General features: G+C 53.7%; 1 protein-coding gene across 1 annotated transcript; it reads left to right on the top strand.

Moving 5' to 3' along the window:
- Positions 1-688: 688 nt before the first annotated feature.
- On the top strand, positions 689-17,975 carry LOC128846427 (actinia tenebrosa protease inhibitors-like). The gene is made up of 10 exons (XM_054045523.1): positions 689-767; positions 4,735-4,908; positions 5,868-5,870; positions 7,972-8,139; positions 8,834-8,836; positions 9,625-9,792; positions 10,406-10,579; positions 14,058-14,231; positions 16,099-16,273; positions 17,896-17,975. Exons 1-9 carry the CDS (start codon positions 689-691, stop codon positions 16,245-16,247), a joined length of 1,092 nt encoding a protein of 363 aa, XP_053901498.1. The 3' UTR covers positions 16,248-16,273; positions 17,896-17,975.
- Positions 17,976-18,922: the final 947 nt, after the last annotated feature.

The following is an 18,922-nucleotide window of genomic DNA, read 5'->3' on the forward strand; positions in this document are numbered from 1 at the left end:
GCGTCAGAGACCCGGGGGGAGAGCGAGAAGGATGTACCGACCCCTCCCTTAGCCCCCAGCCCACGGGGGCAGCGTGCGAGGGGCAGGGTTCGGTTCTGGAGCTGTCCCTGCAGCCAGCTCTGGGGAGGAGCGGGCTCATGAGTGCTGCTTTCTGGGCCATGGGGAGCTGCCAGGCCGGTGGGCCAGTGTTAGGAATTACAGCATGACAGGCCTGGGCCCAGCAGCTCCTCACGGGAAGCAGGAGAGGGAAGAGGAGGGCTGGAGGCGTGTTGGGAGAATGACAGATCTGGCTCTGGGGAACCAGCTCTTTGCCGTGAGCTGAGAGGTCCCGTCCCGCACAGCTCCTGGGGCCGGCACTGGGTGGGCTTCACGAGAGGTTCACTCCAGGGCAGCCCAGTGCTCAGTGGCTCTGGGGTCAGCTGTTTGTCCCGGTGTCCCAGGCAGGGCGCGGAGCCGCCTGGAAACATGAACTCACCTCTGCAGCCTGTTATTACATTTCCACCTCCCTCACCAGGGACGTTTCCCAACTCTCGCAGGGCCCTGCTGCTTCCCTGTTCCCTTTGGGAGGGGCAGACACCGGGAGCGGCTCACTTGTGTAATGGCCCCTCCTGGGACGGCAGTGCCAGGCTGGCGTGATGCTATATAAGCTGGGGCAGCTCGGTGCTGGGAATCCTGGCCCCGCAGCACCATGAAATCAGGCCACCTCCTCCTGGGGCTCCTCACCCTCTGGGCTGACCTGACACCTGCCTCTGGGCAGCTCCGTCAAGGTGAGGGCTCCCTGCCCTGGCTCCCCACCCAGCCCGGCAGCCAGTGCTTCCCTCCTGCCTGCCCCCAGCTCCGTTTGCTCTCAGCGTCTACTGCCCCGTATCCCCCACGCGACACAGCCCCTTGCAGTGTCCCTGGCCCTGCTGCCAACCCCAGTGTCTCTCGCCCCCGGGCGTGGGACTGTCCCCAGGGCTCCCCCTCTTCGCCCCAGGGATGCCTCCTTGCTCTGTCCCCGGCCTTTCCCTCTTCCCCTCCCGCTCCAGGACACGGAGCCCCCCTGCGTCTCCCCAGCCCCCTGGCTGCTCCTGGAGTCTTTCTACCCTCTAGGCTCTCCCTGGTGAACCCCCCATGTCCATGGCTCCGACACCCCCTCGGACTCGTCTCCCTCCGGGCTGGGTCGCAGCCTGGCTCTGGGATGTGCCCTTGGGTGTCTCCCTGCCATGCACTGGTCAGTGTGAGCTCTCTTCCCTCCCCTCCCCTACGCTCTCCGTCACCCCCACCCCCCATCCAGGCCCTCCCCACGTCCTTCTGGGTCTTTCCCTATTACACCTCCGGCTGATGGGACCCCCCACCACGGCCAGGTCCAAAGGCAGGCGCCTTCCTGCACTCAGGCAGCCCCAGTTCGGCCCCCTGCAGAACATGCTGCCCCTGCCGCGGGCAGCTTCAGACAGTGCCAGTGGCCACAGGAACGGGGGAGACGTTTCCTCAGGAGCAGGGAGGCTGCTGGGGGCTGCTAGTGAGCTCGGGAGGAGGGGAGCCCAGCCTGAGGCAGGGGCCAGCCCCATCTCCCCGCACACACACTGGTTGGCACAGACAGGCACTACCAGGTTGATACCAAGGGACCCTGGAGGGCTGCCCCTTGCCAGCGACCTGTGGCAGGACCTGGGGAGCGGCGCTAGGGGCTGCAGACCAGCGAACCGTAGCTGGAGTCTGAACAGACCCCACAGGGGGTGAGCTGAACTCCTGCCAGAACCAGTGAGATCGCCCAGGAGCGGGGGCTCCCGTAGGGGAGCCAAGGGCAAGAGACTCACCAAGCCTATGGCCGAGCCCAGGCTGGGGGTCGATCGACTGCTCACCTCTCCCGGCTGCCCAGGAAGCAGCCTGGGCCCTGGCAATTGCTGTCCTGCCCACTGTTGCAGGGACCACTCCGGCCCTGACCCTGGGAGATGGACTGCATGGGCTGAGGGCCCTGTGCTACCATGGCCTCCCCTCCCTGCCCCACCCAAACAATCCCCCCAGGATCTGCCCCTCTCCTGCTCAGTCCCCGCCCCCATGTGCCTTTGGACAGCTCTGCGCTGGCTCCTCGTTCAGATGTAACAATACCACAGAGCAACAAATGCTGACGGGGAAGGTGTGAAAAGGAAACTGGCTGAACTAATCTAGAGAAAAGGCCCTACCGTTGTGGTTCAAGGGCTGTGTTTAAATCACACTTGGTAAAAACAGAAGATGTGGAATCGGAAAATAATGACCCCAAATTGATGTGTCCGATATTAGACCTAATTGGTGGACAAAATAATGAGGGGGATGGGCTCTTCCACCCTCTGCGCTGCCTTCGTGGGCCCTAAGAAAGTGAACAAGGAAGTGTTATTTAGCCCTTAACATAACACAAGAGCCAGAGGCAGCCAATGAAATGAACAGGCAGCAGGTTTAAAACAAACAAAAGGAAGTGTTTCTTCACACAGTGCACAGTCAACCTGTGGAACTTGTTGCCGGAGGATGTTGTGGAGGCCAAAATATAACGGGGTTCAAAAAAGAATGAGAGAAGTTCCTGGAAGATAGGTCCATCAATGGCTATTAGCCAGTCAGGGATGCTACCCCATGCTCCGGGTGTCCCTAAATATCTGACTGGTAGAAGCTGGGACTAGACGACAGGGGCTGGATCACTTGACGATTCCCTGTTCTGCTCAGACCCGCTGAAACATCTGACCTTGGCCACTGTCAGAAGATCGGCTCCTGAGCGAGATGGACCATTGGTCTGACCCAGGGTGAGGAAGCAGAGACGCTGTCAGCCAGCACAGAGTGGTTACGGAGCTAGCCCAGCCCTATTCCAGTGCAGTGAAGGCCAGACCTGGGGGGGAAGAGCAGGAGAGAGCCTGGCCCAGTTTGGGGCTGACGGGCAAAGAGGCGGGATCACCAGCTGGCCAGGCAGGGCAGCCAGACGGGAGTAATCACGGACTCCCCAGCCAAGGGCAATAGCCAAGGACCCTCCAGCACCTGGGCAGACCCCAGAGACACCGTGGGGCTCACCCCCACCAGCTTGCGGCAGACCTGCCCGAAGGAGCCTTGCACCGTGGTAAGACTCTCCGGGAAGTCAGCTGTCCAGCAAACTGGGCTAGAACGGCCTCTCCCCCAACCTGAACAGACTGGTAGGGAGCAGGCCAGGGCCGCAGATTCTGACTCCCTGCTGGAGGGCCCCCCTATTCGAGGGTTGATGTACATAGGGTCCTGGGCTGGGACACGGTGCAGAGGGAGGGCCCAGATCCCCCTACCCCCTTTGGCCTTCAAGACTGAGGCTCCTCAACCAAGCGGGGGACTGAGGGCCACGTGCTCTAACCACTAGGCAGTGCAGCCCTCCAAGCTGCCTGTTACACCCAGTCTGGTCATTCTTATGTTCTTAAGAAAAAGACTTTGGGGGGAAGATGGAAGAAGAGACAGAGGCTACTGGAACGAGCTTCACCATCATGACTGCCACCCACCCGCCTCATTTCCTGGGGTCTCAGGCCTTTGTCACCCTGACCACGAGAGATGTCTTGACCACAATGACCTAAAGAGAGAGGGACCCAGATGACATCGTCTCCCCATCAGCGCCAGGTGAATCCCAGTCACCACCTGGGATAAAATGGACTCAGACTTTAACAACAACAGCAACAACAGCTCCAGCCCATCTCAGCTAACGTCTTCTTTTTCCTGCAGCGAGACAGTTGGTGCGTCTTCACTACCAGCTAAGAGAGGCCAGAGAAGGGGAGGTTTCCTTCTGAAACTCTCTCCAGCTAAAGGGACATGGACCAAGGGATGGGGTTAAAACAAAAGCCTTATTTAATGCTTAATGTTTCAAAGGCTTCAACTGTTTTCCCTACTTTTCTGTATCTTTAATAAAAGGTTCAAAAGATTTTTACTGGGGTGTTTGCCCCGTTGCTGAGCAGGCTGAGGTCTCTGTATTCCAAGCCCCAGACCTTGATTAACACTGTTTAATGTTGGATGGGGCTGGGTTATGTTAACACTTTTGGCCTACATAGTCCATCTAATTAACACAGCGCCACTGTCACCAGGCGTGATCACCAGGAGCTCTGGGAGGAGCCCAGATTTAGGTGGGAATGACACTAAGTGAAAACAGCTCATTAGTTCTGGGAGCTGGATTCTAGTCCTGTCTTGGGAGCCTCAGGGCTGGGGAAATAACAAAATTCATTTATAAAAATGTTCCCCATCCAAATCTGTGCAATATATTTTCAAGCAAAACTGCCATGACAGTACCTGCAAGCAGGAAAACCGGGCATGTAAATGACCTTAAGCAGTCCAAAGACCATGAGCATGCATGTGTAGGTAGACAGTTTACATACATGCTCAGTAACTGTGCATTCAGTTTAGGTGTGCAACTGGGCATATGATTTGTCTGCCCACTTCTCTGTTTAACTTCTCCAAAAACTTCTCCAGACTCCACTGCCCTGGGCTACTCCGTACCAGTCTGTTCGGTTTGGGGAGAGGCCTCTCTAGTCCTGAACGTTCTTCAACTACTAATTTAAACGACATAATCCTTGAGGATGGGTTTTGCATAGGGGTTCTGATACCCCAGAGACACTCACAGCTCTCACGCATTAGCAACAAGGTCCTCGTTTATCCCCATCACCCACCCCAGGCCCTGCCGCTTGCATCGACCCTTGAGACTGGGCCCCCGTTAGTTTCAAATCAGGCAGCTGAGATCCATTGCAGGGTTCCCCCTTTCTTCCTAACCCATCTTTCTTTGCTCCGTAGCTAACGCCATCTGCAATCTCCCTGCGGAACCCGGCCCATGTTTCACCTACAGCCGCAACTACTTCTACAACTCGGTCACCAAGACCTGTGAGGAGTTCGTTTATGGCGGCTGTCAGGGCAATGCAAACAGGTTTGACACTGTGTTCAGGTGCCTCAAGACCTGTGGAAGCTCAGGTAAGACAGCAAAAGATACTCAGCTAGTTGGGTCATGAGCTGCCCAGGTGATAGAGACGTAAATGCAAAGCAGCTGGGGTCACAGAGACTGATCTCCACTCTAATGACTGACTGGCTGCATCACAGCAGTGCCTAGACCAGTGGTTCTCTGCTCCAGGCCAATGGGGGCTGCAGGAAGCGGCGTGGGACGAGGGATGTGCTGGCCGCCACTTCCAGCAGCCCCCATTGGCCTGGAGCGGCGATCACGGCCAGTGGGAGCCACAATCGGCCGAACCTGCGGACACGGCAGGTAAACAAACCGGCCCGGCCTGCCAGGGGCTTTCCCTGCACAAGCGGCAGACTGGCTTTGAGAACCACTGGCCTGGAGGATCCAGCAGACCCAGGACCCCATCATGCAGACTAGGGACCGAGTGGCCAGGCAGCAGTTCTACAGAAAAGGACCTAGGGGTCACAGTGGACGAGAAGCTGGATATGAGTCAACAGTGTGCCCTTGTTGCCTAGAAGACTAACGGCATTTTGGGCTGTATAAGTAGGGGCATTGCCAGCAGATCGAGGAACGTGATCGTTCCCCTTTATTCGACATTGGTGAGGCCTCATCTGGAGTACTGTGTCCAGTTTGGGCCCCACACTACAAGAAGGATGTGGAAAAATTGGAAAGAGTCCAGCGGAGGGCAACAAAAATGATTAGGGGTCTGGAGCACATGACTTATGAGGAGAGGCTGAGGGAACTGGGATTGTTTAGTCTCCAGAAGAGAAGAATGAGGGGGGATTTGATAGCTGCTTTCAACTACCTGAAGGGGGGTTCCAAAGAGGATGGAGCTCGGCTGTTCTCAGGGGTGGCAGATGACAGAACAAGGAGCAATGGTCTCAAGTTGCAGTGGGGGAAGTCTAGGTTGGATATTAGGAAACACTATTTCACTAGGAGGGTGGTGAAGCACCGGAATGCGTTACCTAGGGAGGTGGTGGAGTCTCCTTCCTTGGAGGTTTTTAAGGTCAGGCTTGACAAAGCCCTGGATGGGATGATTTAATTGGGAATTGTTTTGAGCAGGGGGTTGGACTAGATATTTCCTGAGGTCCCTTCCAACCCTGAGATTCTATGATTCTATGTCGGGCGCTGCAGAGACGCAGTGAGAGGCAGCCCTGGCCTGAGATGCTCACACTCTGGCTAGGCAAAGGGAGGAGGGCTGAGGACGAGCGTGTGAGAGGAGTCCATGGTACAGCCAGTAGCGTAGCTAGGGGGGTTCAGGGGAAGCAGCCACTTCCCCTCAGTACATTTTTCAAAAGCGGCGCCTGCCGGGCCACCACTGAAATCCTGCAGGCAAGTGGGGGGGCAGCACAGTCGGACTCCGGAAGAGCCATTGGGGGGTGGGGCGGCGGGCATGGCCGGAGGAGCGAAGGGGCCAGCTCCTTGGCCATCGCGCCCCACGCGGCCCAACATCGCCCGCGGCCGCCTGCAGCGGCGGCTCAGGGCTCAGCGGCCGAGCGCTCCGCAGCTGGCGGGCAGATCCCCTCTCCCCGGCAGCTTCTTGTTTCTGGGCCGAGGGAAGCAGGAAGCTGCCGGGGAGAGGGGATCTGCCCGCCAGCTGGTGCCCGCCCCACTGCTCCGCTCCCACCAGCCCCTGGGAGAAGCGAGCAGCGCCCGCCAGCCACCCCTTCCCCTGAGCCCAGCCCTCCCCCCCCAGCCCCTCCGAGGGGGGGTGCAGCATGGCCGCAGCGTGGCCAGAGGAGCCAAGGGGGGGGGCGCGGAGTGGCCGGAGGAGGAGCCAAGGAGGGGCGTGGACAGAGGAGGAGCCAAGGGGGGGCGCCTTTTTTATGGTTGCTCCCCCTGCACTGAGAAGCTGGCTACACCACTGGGTACAGCTCATGCTGGGAGCTGAAACTAAATTGAAGGTGCCCGAGTCCCGGCAGCTGCATCCCAGCCTGCTCCGGAGGCCCCTGGCTAGGGCGTTAATGACAATAACAATCCTGCTGAACACGTCTGTAGCCTGGCACCCAGAACTGCAGACCTGCTGGACTGGCTCAGAGGAGTCATGCTCGTCTCTGGCCCAGTGGGGCGGAGGCTGGAGGAGCAGGAGTGAGTCCCAGTCTCAGACACTGGAGAAATGGCTCACCCAGCTGCCATGGGTGCCGGGCATTTCCTCTCTAACCCCGGGAGAGCGCCCACGGGCCCAGGCTGCCTTTGCCTCACGGATCCTGGTGTCCAGAAAGCCGAAGCAGCAGCCACCTTCCGGCGTTATTTATTACAAGCCGGGTGTGTGACGCTCTTTAGCACGATGCAGCAGGGGGTGCGTGATGATGTCACTGAGATACATTCAGGGTTCCCCAGTCGCCCAGCAGCCACCCCAGCCGGGGACTCTCCCGAGAGTTACTGGGCTGGTGTCACTCCGTGTCCATCTGATCAGCAGCGAAAGGCGATGGGATTGTCTGTACTCCTGCAGTCCATCCCCAGGCAAAGGTCCCACTTCAGCCTCCAGGCCTTTCCCTGGCTCAGGACATCAGGATTTCAGAGCTGCACCATCCCTTCAACCAGCGTGCAGGGTCTCACTGCCTCTGCACTGAGATTTCAGTTTTGCTTGTAGCGAAATGACGTTAATCAGCGTTACAGTTTATTCCAGCTGTAGGTGAGATTGTAATTGACACCTAGACAAAATGATCACAAAGATACAATATTAAAACATCAGAAAAAGGTCAGTAATTTTTGCAGTGGATCCCAATTCCCAGAATGTTCAGCATGCCAGTTTATGCGCTTAATTTGTATGGAAAACTGCTTGTGCATTTTGTCTGCCCGTTTGTTTGCATAGCATGTCTGAAAATCTGGCCCTAACTGTTCTTCTGATAATAGTTGAAATGATGTAATTCTTGAGAATGGGTTTTACATGGGGTTGATACACCAGATGCGCACACCTTTCTCATGCACCAAGGACCAGATCATCTCCACTCCAGCTGCTGGACATCACTGCTAGCCTGGGGCGGAAGACTGCTAGCTTTGAAAGAGGAGACTGAGCTCCTTCACGGAGTCTCCCTGGTCCTCCTCACTTGTTTCTCTTTATTCTGTAGCTAAAGAGATCTGCAATCTCCCTGCGGAGCCTGGCCCGTGTCAGGCCTACATGACCCGCTACTTCTACAACTCGGTCACCAAGAAATGTGAGGAGTTCAGGTACGGTGGCTGCCAGGGCAACGAGAACAGGTTTGCCTCTAAAGTCGAATGTCTCAAGACATGTGGACAGCCTGGTAAGAGAATTACGGAACCTCAGCTAGTTGGGTCAGGAGCTGGTCAGAGGGATGTGAATGCAAAGCAGCTGGGGCCACAGCGACTGGATCTCCCCTCTAATGACTGACTGGCTGCATCACAGCAGTGCCTAGGGGATCCAGCAGAGATAGGACCCCAGCATGCCGGGCGCTGCAGAGACGCGGCGAGAGGCAGCCCTGGCCCGAGGAGCTCACACTCTGGCTAGGCAAAGGGAGGAGGGCTGAGGACGAGCGTGTGAGGAGTCCATAGTACAGCTCGTGCTGGGACCTGAAACTAAATTGAAGGTGCCCGAGTCCCGGTAGCTGCATCCCAGCCTGCTCCGGAGGCCCCTGGCTAGGGCGTTAATGACAATAACAATCCTGCTGAACACGTCTGTAGCCTGGCACCCAGAACCGCAGACCTGCTGGCCTGGCTCAGAGGAGTCATGCTCATCTCTGGCCCAGTGGGGCGGGGGCTGGAGGAGCAGGAGTGAGTCCCAGTCTCAGACACTGGAGAAATGGCTCACCCAGCTGCCATGGGTGCCGGGCATTACCTCTCTAACCCCGGGCGAGCGCCCACGGGCCCAGGCTGCCTTTGGCTCAGGATCCTGGTGTCCAGAAAGCCGAAGCAGCAGCCACCTTCCGGCGTTATTTATTACAAGCCGAGTGTGCGACACTCTTTAGCACGATGCAGCAGGGGGTGCGTGATGATGTCACTGAGATACATTCAGGGTTCCCCAGTCGCCCAGCAGCTACCCCAGCCGGGGACTCTCCCGAGAGTTACTGGGCTGGTGTCACTCCGTGTCCATCTGATCAGCAGAGAAAGGTGATGGGATTGTCCGTACTCCTGCAAAGGCAAAGGTCCCACTTCAGCCTCCAGGCCTTTCCCTGGCTCAGGACATCAGGATTTCAGAGCTGCACCATCCCTTCAACCAGCGTGCGGGGTCTCACTGCCTCTGCACTGAGATTTCAATATTGCTTGTAGCGAAATGACATCAGTCAGTGTTACAGTTTATCGTAGTTTTAGGTGAATTTTTGTTAAGATCTAGATAAAAGAGCTACAAAGAAATTGTATCAAAATAGCAGAAAAAATTGTAAGTACATTTTGCAGACAAGTCCCATTTCCGAGAGTTTTCAGCACGCTGACTTATGCTCCTAGTTTTTCATGGAAAACTGCATATGCATTTTGTCTGCCTATTTGTCTGCCCGACGTGTCTGAAAATCTGGCCCGAACTGTTCTTAAGCTACTAGTTTAAATGGTATAATGCTTCAGACGGGGTTTTACATGGGGCTCTGATACACCAGATACACTCACAGCTTCCATGCGTTAATGACAAGGCCCTCGTTTACCCCATCTCCCACCCCTGCAGCCACTTCACACCCACCCTGGAGACTGGTGCCCTGTTCATTTGGAATGTGAAGGCTGAGATGCTTCACCGATTTCCCTCCTTCCATCCTAACCTGTCTGTCTTTCTTCTGCAACTAAAGAGATCTGCAAGCTCCCTATGGAACCCGGCCCATGTTTTACCTACGTGCCCAGCTACTTCTACAACTCGGTCACCAAGAGGTGCGAGGAGTTCATTTACGGCGGCTGCCAGGGCAATGCAAACAGGTTTCCCAATATGGACGAATGTCTCAAGACCTGTGGAAGCTCAGGTAGGAGAGCAAGAGAAACTCAGCTAGTTGGGTTGTGAGCTGCCCAGGTGAGAGAGATATTAATGCAAGGATGCTGGGGCTGATCTCCATGGTTGATTGGCTGCATCACAGCAGTGCCTAGCCCTAGAGGCTCCGACAGAGATCAGGACCCCGGCGTGCCAGGCGCTGCACAGACGCACAGAGACAGCCCTTGCCCGAGGAGTTCGCAGTCTCACTAGACAAAGGGGAGGAGGGGCTGAGGATGGGTACTTTGAGAGGAGTCCAGGGTACAGCTCATGAGGGGAGTGAACTCACCTGAAGGTCCCCCAAGTCCTGGTAGCTGCACTCCAGCCCGCTCTGGAAGCCCCTGCTAGAGACTTAATGACAATAACAATCCTGCTGAGCATGTCTACAGCCTGTGATTCCTGAGACTGGGTTTCACACAGGGTCTTGATACACACACAGCTCTCATGCACTGGAGACAAAGTTGTCTGGTAGCCCCAACTCCCACCGCGCTGCTGCACCTTGCATCCCCCAACCCCCACAAGACTGGGCCTAGTTAGTTTTGAATTAGGAGTTTTGAATTGCAGAGTTCCTCCCTTTTCCTCCTAACTTGTCTCTCTTTATTCTGTAGATGTAAATATCTGCCAGCTCCCTGTGCAGCCTGGCCCGTGTCAGGCCTACACGACCCAGTACTTCTACAACTCGGCCACCAAGAAGTGTGAGGAGTTCAGGTACGGTGGCTGCCAGGGCAACGAGAACAGGTTTGCCACCAAAGACGAATGTTTCCAGACATGTGGACGCCCAGGTACCGTAATGATGGAAACTCGGTTGGGCTGTGATCTGCCCAGGCCAGAGGCACATTAATGCAAAGATGCCGGAGCCACAGGGGTGATTTTCAATAAATCTTCGAATACCTGGGATGGTCCAGACAGGGGTTTGTCTAACTTGCTCTTAAACACCTCCAGTGACGGAGATTCCACAACCTCCCTGGGCAATTTGTTCCAGCGCTTAACCACCCTGTTAGGAAGTTTTTCCTAATGTCCAACCTAAACCTCCTTTGTTGCAATTTAAGTCCATTGCTTCTTGCCCTGTCTTCAATAAATAAGGAGACCAATTTGTCACCCTCCTCTTTATAACAACCTTTTACATACTTGAAGATTGTAATTATGTCCCCCCTCAGTCTTCTCTTCTTCGGACTAAACAAACCCAGTTTTTCCAATCTTTCCTCATAGATCATGTTTTCTAGACCTTTAATCATTTATGTTGCTCTCTGGACTTTCTCCAAGTTGCCCACATCTATCCTGGAGTGTGGTGCCCAGAACTGGATGCAGTACTCTGGCAGAGGCCTTATCAGTGCTGAACAGATTGAAAGAATGACGTCTTGTGTCTTGCTTACAACACTCCTGCTATATATCCTAGAATGATGTTCGGTATTTTTTGCAACAGTATTACATTGTTGTCTCATATTTAGTTTGTGATCCACTATAACTAAGCCTACATTTTAGTCACGGATATTTTTAGTAAAAGCCATGAACAGGTCACAGGCAGTAAACAAAAACTCACAGCCCATGACTTGTCCATGACTTATCCAATATACCCCTGACTAAATTTGGGTGCTCGGGGGGAGAGGGAGCGACCTGGGGACTGGCTGCGCCTCTGCCTAGGAGCCGAGGGATGTGTTGCCAATTCCGGGGAGCTGCCCTGAGGTAAGTGCCGCCTGGAGCCCATACCCACCCCCTGTGCCCCAACCCCCCGCCCCTGCCCTGAGCCCCCTCCCACACCCAAACTCCTGCTGCTGCTGGAGGATGTGGGGCGTGGTGGTCCGAGACTGCCCCAGCAGCGGCCGGTGTGACTGGCCCAGGGGCTGCCCGAGCTGGCCAGGCAGCCCTCGGCCCAGCCACACCAGCCACTGCAGAAGTCACAGAGGTCACGGAACTTTCCATGGCTTCCGTGACAGACTCGCAGCCTTAACTATAACCCCCAGATCCCTTTCCGCAGTACTCCGTCCTAGGCAATTATTTCCCAGTTTGTATGTGTGCACCTGATTGTTCTTTCCTAAGTGGAGCACTTTGCATTTGTCCTGATTGAATTTCATCTTGTTTACTTCAGACCATTTCTCCAGTTAGTAAAGATAATTCTGAATTTTAATCCGGTCTTTCAAATCACTGCAACCCCTCCCAGCTTAGTATCATCTGCAAACTTTCTGAGTAGTCTTGATGCATTTATCCAAATCATTTATGAAGATAGCAAACAGAACCAGACCCAGGAGAGATTCCTGCAAGACCCCACTCGATATGTCCTTCCAGCTTGACTGTGAATGATTGATAACTACTTTCTGAGTATGCTTTTCCAACCAGTTGTGCACTACCTTATAATAGGTTTGTCTAGGCTATATTTCTCTAGTTGTTTATGAGAAGGTTGTGTGAGATAGTATCAAAAAGCCTTACCAAAGTCAAAATGCATCAAATCTACCAGTCCCCACCATCCACAAGTCTTGTTACCTTGTCACAGAAGGATACTAGGTTGGCTTGACATGATTTGTTTTGACAAATCTATATTGACTGTTACTTATCCCCTTATTATCTTCTAGGTGCTTACAAATTGATTGTTTGCTTATTTGCTCCATTATCTTTCTGGGTACTGAAGTTAAGCTGATTGGTCTATAATCCCCTGGGTTGTCTTTATTCCCCTTTTTATGACTAGGTACTATATTTGCCCCTTTCCAGTCCTCTGGGATCTCTTTGATCCTCCATGAGTAAGGCTAAGATTTTGTCATGGATATTTTTAGTAAAAGTCAGGGACAGGTCACGGGCAATAAAGAAAAATTCATGGAAGCCCATGACCTGTCCCTGACTTTTACTAAAAATATCCCTCATAAAATGGGAAGGGGCTGGGCAGCCGTGGGATGGCTGGGAGCTCCAGGGCCCTCACCACCTATGGGACCTCAGAGCTCCAGGATGCCCTTACCCCCCACGGTGGCCAGGGAGCTGCGGGGATCCCCCTGTCCCCTGCAGTGGCCAGGGAGCTGCGGGGTACCCCTGCTACTCATGACAGCTCAGAGCTTGGGGGCCTGCTGCCTCAGGTGGCAGGGATACCTCGCAACTCTCTGCCGCTGCGGGAGGCGATGGGACCCTGCAGCTCCCAGCTGCCGGGGGTGAAGTCTCACGGAGGTCTTTGGAAGTCACAGATTCCGTGACTTCTGCGACCTCCGTGACAAAATCGTAGGCTTAGCCATGAGGTCTCAAAGATAAATGCTAATGGCTCATAAATCTCTTGAGTCAGTTCCTTAAGTATTCTAGGATGTATTTCGTCAGGCCCTGCCACTTGAAGGCATCTAACCTGTCTAAGTAATTCTTAACTTGTTCTTTCCCTATTTCAGCCTCAGAGCCTGCCCCGTTTACACTGATGTTCACTATATCAGTCACCTGATCACTGCTAACCTTTTTGGTGAAAACTGAAAGAAAAAGGACATTTAATGCTTCCGTCATTGCTGTGTTTTCTGTTATTGTCTTTCTCTCCCCCACCCCCCCTGTCCTTGGACTTCCTCTTGCTTCTAATCTATTTGTAAAATGTTTCCTTGTTACCCTTTATGTCCCTAGCTAGTTTGATCTCATTTTGTGCCAGGACCTTTCTAATTTTGTCCCTACGTGCTTGTGTTGTTGTTTTTATATCCATCCTTCATAATTTGAGCCTCTTCATTTGGCTCCGTTTTGAGTGTCATGTCATTGAAGATCTCCTGGGTTAGCCAGGGTGGTCTCTTACCAGACTTCCTATCTTTCCTATACTTTGAGATAGTTTGCGCTTGTGCTCTTAATAAAAAGCAGCTAACTCTCCTGAACTCTTTTCCCCCCTTAGACTTGCTTCCCGTGGGATCTTACCTATCAATTCTCAGAGTTTGCTAAGGGGTAATTTCTTGAATTCCATTGTCTTTATTCTGCTGTTTTCCCTCCTACCATTTGCACCTAATTTGCATGAAAAATTGCACATACATTTTGCTTGCCCATTTGTCTGCCTGACAGTCCTGGCCCTAAACGTTCTTCAGCATATCATTTAAATGACGTAATTCTTGAGCATGGGTTTGACAGGGTGCTGATACTCCAGATACACTCGCACAGCTCTCATGTGCTAGGGTCAAGGTCTTCTTTTAGCCCCATCTCCTATCCCAGCTTCTGCACCTCACAACCAGCCTGGAGCCCAAGAGCCTGTTAGTTTTGAATGAGGCAGCTGAGATTCTTTGCAGAGGACCCCCCTTTTCTCCTAACCCAGCTGTCTTTCTTCTGTAGTTCAAGAGGTCTGCAAGCTCCCTGTGGATGCTGGCTCATGTTTTTCCTACATGACCCGCTACTTCTACAACTCGGTCACCGACAGCTGTGAGGAGTTTGTTTATGGCGGCTGCGAGGGCAATGGGAACAGGTTTGCCAGTAAAAATGAATGTCTCAAGGCCTGTGGCAGCCCAGGTAAGAGAGCAAGAGCAACTCAGCTCGTTGGACTGTGAGCTGGCCAGGAACAAAGACGTTAATGCAAAGATGCTGGGGCCACAGGAGCTGATCTCCATTATTAGCTGTATCATGGCGATGCCTAGGGGACCCACCAGAGATCATGTCCCAACGTGCTGAGCACTGCCCTTGCCCCGAGGAGCTCACAGTCGGACTAGGCAAAGGGTGGGAGGGCTGAGGATGGGTACTTTGAGAGGAGTTCATGGTACTGCTCGTGATGGCGTTGGAACTCAGCTGAAGGTCCCCCAAATCTCTGCATCCCAGCCTGCTCTGGAGGCCCCGGGCTACGGTGTTAATGGCAATAACAATCCTGCTGAACACGTCTGTAGCCTGGCACCCAGAACCGCAGACCTGCTGGCCTGGCTCAGAGGAGTCATGCTCGTCTCTGGCACAGCTGGGGCGGGGGCTCAAGGGGCAGGACACTGGAGAAACAGCTCACACGGTGGCCATGGGTGCTGGGCATTTCCTCGTTAACCCCTGAGAGCGCCCACGACCTTTGCCTTTGCTCAGGGGTCCTTGTAATGGGATCCCTGGGGTACAACCTGGAACTGGGGTTCTGCTGGGCCCCCTTAACTCTCCAGCCTGGGCCGACTCTCACAATGCTTCGCGAGTGACAAGCAGAAAACCCCTCCAGGCGCTGTGATCACTCAGCACAACAGGAGGTGGCGCTCCACACCCAGCTAGATTGCATGAATGCTCGCAGAGCCGCTCATGAATCCCACAGAGAAAGGCACCAGCAAATCTGCCAAGCCCCCAGCCTTGCACCCCAAAACTGAACCGTCTTGCCCTGGTCAGAAACCTGACCAGTGTAAGTTCATTACCCAGCAGGGGTGCGTGATGATGTCACTGAGATACATTCAGGGTTCCCCAGTCACCCAGCAGCCACCCCAGCCGGGGACTCTCCTGAGAGTTACCGGGCTGGTTTCATTCCACGTCACTTTGATCAGCAGTGAAAAGGTTTTGTCAATACTGGGGACAAGATCCTCCTGTGCATCCCCAGACAGAGCTCCAACTGCAGCCTCCCTGGCTCAGGACGTCAGGATTTCAAAGAACGAGGAGTCCTTGTGGCACCTTAGAGACTAACACATTTATGTGAGCATGAGCTTTCGTGGGCTAAAACCCACTTCATGGGATGCATGCCATTTCAAAGCTGCACCGTCCCTTCCACCAGCATGACAGATCTCACTGCCTCGGCACTGAGCTTTCAGTTTTGCTTTTAGCTCCTTGACGTTGATCAGCGTTACATTTTATTCCAGTTGTAGGGGAGATTTTTGTTACGAGCTGGACAAAATCACTTAAAGGAAGTGACGTTAGAACAGCAAAAGAAAGCTCAGTGATTTTTGCAGTTGGATCCCAATTCCCAGAGTGTTCAGCATGCCAATTTCGGCACCTAATTTGAATGGCAAATGGCACACGCATTTTGTCTGCCCCTTCATCTGCCTGATGCTTCTGAAAACCTGGCCCGAAACCTTCTGCCGTAATAATGTTAATGGTAAAAGCGACAGAGAGTCCTGTGGCACCTTATAGACTAACAGACGTATTGGAGCATGAGCTTTCGTGGGTGAATATCCACGTCGTCACATGCATGTTAATGTTAATGATGTCATTCCTGAGCACTGATAGTATGTGGGGCTCGGTACAACGGATACATACAGCTCTCTAGCACTAGGGACAAGGTCTCTTTTAGCCTCAGGTCCGACCCCAGTTGCTGCCTCTTTCACCCCTCATGGAGCCCGTGGCCTTGTTGGTGTTGAATAAGGAGGCTGAGATCTTTCACGGAGCTCCCCCCGCCCCCGTTCCTCCTAACCCGTCTGTCGTTATTCTGTAGATACAAATATCTGCCAGTTCCCTATGCAGCCTGGACCAAGTCAGGCCTACGTGTCCCGCTACTTCTACAACTTGGTCACCAAGACATGTGAGAAGTTCAGGTTACGGCGGCTGCCAGGGCAATTGGAACAGGTTTGCCACCAAAGATGAATGTCTTGAGACCTGTGTGCGACCTGGTAAGAGAGTGAGAGAAGCTCGGCTAGTTGGGTCGGGAGCTGCCAGATAATCGAGATGTTAATGCAAAGGTGTTGGGGCCGCAGGGGTTGATTACCACTATAAGGATTGATTAGCTGCATCACAGCAGTGCCTGCACAGACCAGGGCCTCGTTGTGCTAGGGGCTGTACAGAGGAGGCTAGGGCGTTAATGACAAGAACAATCCTGCAGAACACGTCTATAGTCTTTCCCCCAGGACCGCAGACCTGCTGGCCTGGCTCAGACAAGTCATGCTCGTCTCTGGCACTGCTGGGGTGGGGGCTTACGGATCAGGAGTGAGTCCCAGTCTCAGACACTTCATTGCTTGAGAAACGGCAATGCTGGGCATTTCCTCGTTAACCTCTGAGAGCGCCCAGGAGCCCAGCTTTGCCTTTGGCTCAGAGATACACAGCAAAACTAGACTGTCCGAACCTAATCCCGAATGCAGCTATGCCCTGGGATGAGCCCGGCCCCTCGCTTACTGGGCACTGGCAGGCGTAACTGCAGGCCTTTCACCTTTCACTTCGCTGCCCTGCTCCCCACCCTCTGGGTCCTCCCCCTGTCTGACTGACTGCCCCTTCATCCACACTGAAAACATGAGTGACAGAGAGACAGCAGGCCCTGTGGGGGCAGGGGACACAGTACTGCCAACTCCAAATGTTCAAAAACCAGGAGTCAGGCTCACCAAAAATCATGAGATTGGCTTTAAAACCATGTGATGATGTGAATGTAGTAGATGCGGTGATCTTTTTATTTGCCTTCTGCCTTTTGAGCCTGTAGAGTGCACTGGACTCACATTTTGTAGCTTTCCTCACAGTCACAAGGGCTAGAAATGTACTTTTTCTTTAAAAATGAAGGCTGAAATCATCACAGATCCACTTGACTCCAGGAGCTGGCACTTTAAGGAAACCAATAATTATCATGAGATGCATGACAAAATCATGAGAGCTGGCAACACTGTCAGGACCCTCCAATATTCAGTGCTTGGTTGATCAGCAGTGAAAGGCGATGGTGTTGTACATACCAGGCACAAGGTCCTGCAGTGCATCCCCAGGCAAACTCCTGCTCCAGCCTCCAGGCCGTTCCCTGGCTCTGTGGATTCCAGAGCTGCACGATCCCGTCAACCAGCATGACGGGGCGCACTGCCTCGGCACTGAGTTTTCAGTATTGCTTGTCGCTAAATGACGTCAATCAGTGTTACAGTTTTTCCTAATTATAGTAGTTAAGGTCTAGACAAAATTGTTTAACATGAATTATATAAAGACAGCAGAAAAAATATGTCAATTTTGTAGACAAATCCCATTTCCTAGAATGTTCAACATGCCAATTTATGCACCTAATTTGCTTGGGAAATTGCACGTGCATTTTGTCTGCCCATTTGGCTGCCTAATGTTCATGAAAACCTGGCCCACTGTGCTTCCACGTAATTCTTGTGCCTGGGTTTCACGTGGGGCTCTGATACACCCACAGCTCTCAGACATTTGGGTCAAGTCCTTGGTTAGCCCCAGCTCCCACACTTCTCACCCACTCCAGAGCCCGGGCCCTTGTTCGCTCTCAGCGAGAGGCTGAGTTCCTTCGCAGATTTCCCCCTTTCCTCCTCTGCAGTTAATGCCGTTTGCAAACTCCCTGTGGACTCTGGCTCATGCTTTTCCTACGAGACCCGCTACTTCTACGACTCGCTCACCAAGAAGTGTAGGGCGTTCACTTACGGCGGCTGTGAGGGCAATGGGAACAGGTTTGCCTCCATCGACGAATGTCTCAGGACCTGCGGAAGCGCAGGTAAGAGAGCGACAGACTCTTAGCTGGGTCAGGAGCTGCCCAGCTCAGAGGGATGGGGCTGAGCTATAATAAATATATGGAGCTATACTGATCTCCTAGAACTGGAAGGGACCCCGAGAGGTCATCGAGTCCAGCCTCCTGCCTTCACTAGCAGGACCCAGTACTGATTTTTCCGCAGATCCCTAAATGGCCCCCTCAAAAATTGAACTCCCAACCCTGGCTTAAGCAGGCCCATGCTCAAACCACTGAGCTATCCCTCCCCTCCTGGTTTCATTGCAGGAAGGCCCATGGTTGGGGTGGTGCTTGTCACATTGCGAAGATGCCAGCCTGTTGCTACATTTCTCTTTGGAACAGGAACGAACATGTCATTTTCTAAGGCCATTGGGTGACTCAGCAACTGCTCCCCTTCTCCTGTTGTTATACGGAATAAACGGCTACCCAGGGACGTGCCTCTTTGCTGGGATGAGAGCATAAGTGTGACGAGCCCTTGGCCCTCCCGCTCACCACTCTGCACACGTTGGAAACGCTGTTACTGTTATGGCCCCCAAAGGTGCTGGGCGCAGCACAGACAGGATCTCCCATCAGCCCAGCATGTGAGACACGAACTCTCTGTAGGATTCACAGATAACTATGGAGATGTTCGCTCCTGCGGGCTGTCCTGCCCCTTGGCCCCTCCCTTTGCATCCCTTAAGTGCCGTGTTTATCCAACCTTCCCTCGCTGGAATCCCTTGGACACAATTCCTCTCCTAACCCCTAGAGCTGCGCGGGGGCTTGGCCCTGGAGAGCGTGGCTGAAGCTGGAAGTGGAGGTTTCTCTCCTGGAAGGACACCTCTCCCTACGCTAAGCTCGCGGT

This window comes from Malaclemys terrapin, chromosome 12 (genome assembly GCF_027887155.1).
Source record: "Malaclemys terrapin pileata isolate rMalTer1 chromosome 12, rMalTer1.hap1, whole genome shotgun sequence".
NCBI lineage: Eukaryota > Metazoa > Chordata > Testudines > Emydidae > Malaclemys > Malaclemys terrapin.

Coding starts and splice junctions, on each gene's coding strand:
- LOC128846427 (XM_054045523.1), top strand. CDS start 689: ATGAAATCAGGCCACCTCCTCCTGGGGCTCCTCACCCTCTGGGCTGAC. Junction 768..4,734: donor CTCTGGGCAGCTCCGTCAAG/GTGAGGGCTCCC, acceptor TTTGCTCCGTAG/CTAACGCCATCTGCAATCTC. Junction 14,232..16,098: donor CAAGGCCTGTGGCAGCCCAG/GTAAGAGAGCAA, acceptor GTTATTCTGTAG/ATACAAATATCTGCCAGTTC.